Raw genomic sequence first — 4,324 nt, forward strand, 5'->3', positions numbered from 1 at the left:
ATCTTCGTTGACTCCTGTTATTAAACTCACGTATTACTTACTTTGTCGTTCAGATCCATGCGCTGTGGAGAGTCCTTTTGTGTGTTTGCTTGCGGCGTCGAAGCCGCAGCAACGATTATTATTATTATTATTTTGTTTTCTTTTGGGAAACCAAGGACGAAATGCTACCAACAGTAAATAAAAGAAAAGAGATAACCGTGTTCCTTCGCCTTTTTTTATATTTATTTATGTTCCTTTCTCTACGAGCTCCTTGTGCATGCACCCACATGTATGTATGCACCACACCCAAAGAAGTGATAAACAACGTGAGGAACGCTGGAGAATAGAAGCCCAAAACAAAACAACCCGGCGTCCTCATTTTCACTGAACACATACACACACACCAAAAAAAAACCAATAAAGTGCAGCTAAAGACAATGGAAACAATACTAGAGATCCATACACATAAACCAATACATGCGTAAATAGTGGTAAAAAACAACAACAAAAGTGAAGGGTTTATTTACAATCCTCCTTGGGTTTATGCTATGACCCAAAAACAGGCAAAATAAATATATGAAGCACTACACAGGGAGAGAAAGACTGGGCTCAACCATGGATTGTAACTATGCCCATTTCTCGTTCTCAGACTATTTCTTCTGCTTCCATGACTTTTTTTTTCTTCCCCTTTCCCCGCCAGATGATTATCCTTGCTATTCCCCTTCCTTCATGTTACCTTTGCTCCTTGCACGCACAGCACTGCTCATACTTCGTCTTCTGCAGTAAAGGGTAAGCTCCTGGCTCATTCCTCCTACGCGTGCCTGCCAATTTAAAGGCAAACAAACAACAACTGAGATGCAACTCAGCAGGAACAGGCCCCACATTGACGCACACATCCTCCTCCGCATGAATTCACCGTCTAAATCAGTGTGGAACGCCGTTCCTTGCAGGCACCCATTCTTCTCTCCAGCTGGCCGCCCTTGTATCGCGCAGGGCAATCGTGGGGAGGCTCTCTGCCCATCCAGCTCTCTCTCCCTCTCTTCTCATCGGCGACTTTTCCCTTTAGTATCATTTTTTCTTCTCTCGCTCACTGCCTTTATATATATTTTCCCTCCTTTGTCGTTGTTGTTCTTGTTTTTTTTTTCTCTTCAGTTTTAAACCTTTTTTACTCCGTCGTGCCCTCCGCGCGGTACGCCAAGACTCCCAAGTACCAGACATAGCTTAGCACGCTGTCACAACAACACATGCCTCTCTCTCCCCTAAAAACCTTGAAAGAAGGTGGTCTGCTGCTCGCTTTGGAACCGAGAATTCATCCACTCCATGTCAAACTCTAGCTTCTTCTTTGGCTTGGAAACTTCAGTTGCATCTGTGGAGGCATTCTCCAAAGCATTCACCGAGAGGACAATATTGACTAACTGCTTAATATGCTCCAAGGCATCCTCGTCGTCTTCCTCAAACAAAGGCGTGCCCTCGTCGCCTTCCGTCAGCAAGCGGCTCTGGTGTTGAGTGCCATTTCGAGTAGCACCATTTATCCCATTAGATAAAAGATGAATCGTACTCTTTTCTTGCTGCGTCTGCTTGGGTGTGGGTGACCTGCCGGCAGAGCACATTTTCATCCCCATAAGGGGTGAACGTAATACATAATCTTCCTCGGACGAGGGAATTTCAGCCGCCTCGTACTGATTTTGATGCTGTTGCAAGTGATCTTCAGGCCCCGGTGTGTTTTCTGCATGAGGCGACAACAATGGGCTCACAGAAATTGGGGCAGGTGGAACAGGATGATGATGACGATAATGCTTCTGCCATCCTTCTTCCTCTTCATCCTGCTGGCCTGAGAAAAGGACATCCACGGGAATGGGTTCCATCTTCTTGCTACTGTTCCTGTTACAAGTGAAGGCGGTGTAGGTAGGCACCTCGGACGGCGAAGACGCGCCTAATAGATCGCGGAAGAGTGGTTCTGGTCCATTGGTTGTTGACCTCGTCCCCTGATCAAGATCCGCGTCGGTCACACCAATGGCCAGTGGAGGCACTGGGCGTTTCAAACTATGCCTTGTCGCGACGACGCCAGTTTTAGCCGCAAGTACGGTATCGTTAAGCGCAGTCCATGTGTCGCTGCCGATGGGCATCGGAATGGCAGGACGCGGTTTTTTCGGGTCGGCGCGCGTTGAAGCCCCAGCTGAGGTGGCTGCGGAGGTGGGAGTGGCTGCTGTGGCGGCGGCGGTGGCTGCTGTGGCTGTGGCGGCGGCGGTGTTTGTGGCGGCGTTTGTTGCAGGCCTGTTGCTAGCTGCCGTGGCACAGAGAGGCATCCAGCGATAAAAATTCTGCATCGCCCAGAGAGCCTGAAAGAGGGGGAAACGAGCTAGAGTGCTCGCGTTGGAGGCCAAGGGCTCCATCGCCTCACCGGGCGTCACAGTGGAACGTGCCCCAGCTGCCGAGGATGTGGCGAGGGATGGCATCCAATCGCTGTTGCATGAAGCGAAATTCATCCGGGACAATCCTGCCGGTCGTGTCCCATCCTTGGCTGACGCCGCATTCGAAGAGCAACACGCGCAGCCACACGTTGCGCCGGAGGCGGCGTTTGTACTAGAGCGCACAAGCGAGTAGCCACCGTAGTAGCCTTGAGTGGCCATGAAATATTTATTGGGCTCTTTTTTGTATTGTTCCTTTACCTCGCCTTCACCTTTTAAAATTTTACTTCGTTTCCTAGCAAGTTGTTCTCCTGTGTTGGAGGTTCTGACCACAGTGTAGATCCAGCATAGGTAAAAATGTCGCAGACGCAGACGCACGCGCAGAGAGAGAGAAAGAAGAAAAAACAGTGAGGTGAGGGATATAGTGAGAACACAACAGGAGCAGAAACACCTTAACATGCGTGTCGTGGCGGGGATTTGGGCGGAGAAACCTCTGTCATCGCAACCCAGAGCGTCAGCAAAAACAGTGATATCAACGCAGCAGGCCGGCGTTTGCCCACTCTGCTGCTGCGGCGCTATTGGTTGGTTTTGCCTCATCCCATGGACCGTTAATTTGCTTCTTCATGCTCCCATGCAGCGTCACAAAACACCATGGGATAGCTAAAGACACGGCCACCACCAAGAGGCAGTACAGTACAGCAAACATAGGCACCTGCATCAGGCACCCAGCGGCTAACCCACAAAGCGCAAATGTGAGTCCTACATGCGCCGTCGCAGACGTGCGCTTGAGGTGATGCCTTGGAATGGGCGAAAGCGCAAAGCAGAGAATACCAAATGTGATCAGGGCGCCACTACGAAAAAAGCTTTGAATACGCGAGGCCACGAGAATTGTCCCAAATGTTGCTGCACTAACCGCCGTATTTTGTTTGCATTTTTCCGTGTTGCAGTTCAGGTAGTTGTAGTCCGTTAAGAGCACATGAAGGCACATGGCAAAGGTGCTAAGGGCGACAATAGTGTCATTGCTGTAGGTGGCCGTGAGGGTCTGCAGGGTGGGGGAAAGAAGAATAATCACGGCAACGAGGGGAAGAACCTGCCTTCCAAGCCTCAACACATGCTGGAGAAGCGGCGTTGGGGTCTCGCCCCGCTCCATGGCCTGTTGATGCTGCAGTTCCACGTAAAAAACAAAGGAAAGCGCAAAGAGGGCGGCGTTGATCAAAGTCAGCGTGTACGCGTTCCCCTCTTCCGAGTACATCACCGTGAATGCAAAAAGAAAAACACGACAAACGTCAACTGTTGCACAACAACAAAAGTGTCCAAGACAACCTTGCCGTACTCGTACGTTTTCAGGTTGACATTCTCACGCAGCCCCAGCATAAACTTCTCGGGGTCCACGTAGTTGTCCTCAAAGGGCTGCCGCTCATACAACACCTTCCGCCACACCGGCGCCGCGGAGGCCGCTGACGAGGCTGTAGGATTCGGCGTGGCGAGGAATTCGTCGCTACTCGTCGCCAGATGCAGGCGGTGCTGCGCCACCGCCGCCGCCGCCGCCGCCGCTGTCGCCGCGCCGTTCATCACCAATTGTGCCGGGTTGCTTTCTCCTGACGAGAGCTGCAGAAACCGTTTAAGCGACTGAGCGGAATTCAAAAGTGAAAAAAAGAAAAAAAGAAAACAAGCCGTAGGCGTGCGCACAAAGCAGTAAGACCAAATGCAACCAGCACCCTCCCGCACACACAAAAAATTTTTTTTACAAGCAGAGGAAAGAAAAATAGGGAATAATTGATTCTCAGCATTGTGGAGTTTTGTCTTTGTCGTTTTTTCTTTCTTTGCTGCCTGTAACGTGTGTGAGTATGTGTGGTTGGGGGTGGGGGGTGTTCCGCGCCTCCTTCCATCTCTCTCTCTCTCTCTCTCTCTCCACACACACACACACACACACACAC

At 50.6% G+C, this 4,324-nt stretch overlaps 3 protein-coding genes across 3 annotated transcripts, besides 4 other annotated features; all 3 read right to left on the minus strand.

Moving 5' to 3' along the window:
• Positions 1–114: 114 nt before the first annotated feature.
• Positions 115–144: a microsatellite.
• Positions 145–1,100: 956 nt separating this feature from the next.
• Positions 1,101–1,135: a microsatellite.
• A 103-nt stretch (positions 1,136–1,238) lies between these two features.
• Tco025E_06919 (uncharacterized protein) lies at positions 1,239–2,609 on the minus strand (the record flags this gene model as incomplete). The annotated part of the gene is made up of 1 exon (XM_029373786.1): positions 1,239–2,609. The coding sequence occupies one exon, from the start codon at positions 2,607–2,609 to the stop codon at positions 1,239–1,241; it is 1,371 nt and encodes a 456-aa protein (XP_029226182.1).
• Positions 2,610–2,919: 310 nt separating this feature from the next.
• Tco025E_06920 (phosphatidylinositol N-acetylglucosaminyltransferase subunit C) lies at positions 2,920–3,639 on the minus strand (the record flags this gene model as incomplete). The annotated part of the gene is made up of 1 exon (XM_029373787.1): positions 2,920–3,639. One exon carries the CDS (start codon positions 3,637–3,639, stop codon positions 2,920–2,922), a length of 720 nt encoding a protein of 239 aa, XP_029226183.1.
• Positions 3,639–3,959, minus strand: Tco025E_06921 (phosphatidylinositol N-acetylglucosaminyltransferase subunit C; the record flags this gene model as incomplete). Its single annotated transcript, XM_029373788.1, has 1 exon — positions 3,639–3,959. The coding sequence occupies one exon, from the start codon at positions 3,957–3,959 to the stop codon at positions 3,639–3,641; it is 321 nt and encodes a 106-aa protein (XP_029226184.1).
• A 316-nt stretch (positions 3,960–4,275) lies between these two features.
• Positions 4,276–4,299: a microsatellite.
• Positions 4,300–4,324: a microsatellite.

The sequence above is a fragment of the Trypanosoma conorhini genome (assembly GCF_003719485.1).
Source record: "Trypanosoma conorhini strain 025E chromosome Unknown Tco_14.4_contig_00497, whole genome shotgun sequence".
Taxonomy (NCBI): domain Eukaryota; phylum Euglenozoa; class Kinetoplastea; order Trypanosomatida; family Trypanosomatidae; genus Trypanosoma; species Trypanosoma conorhini.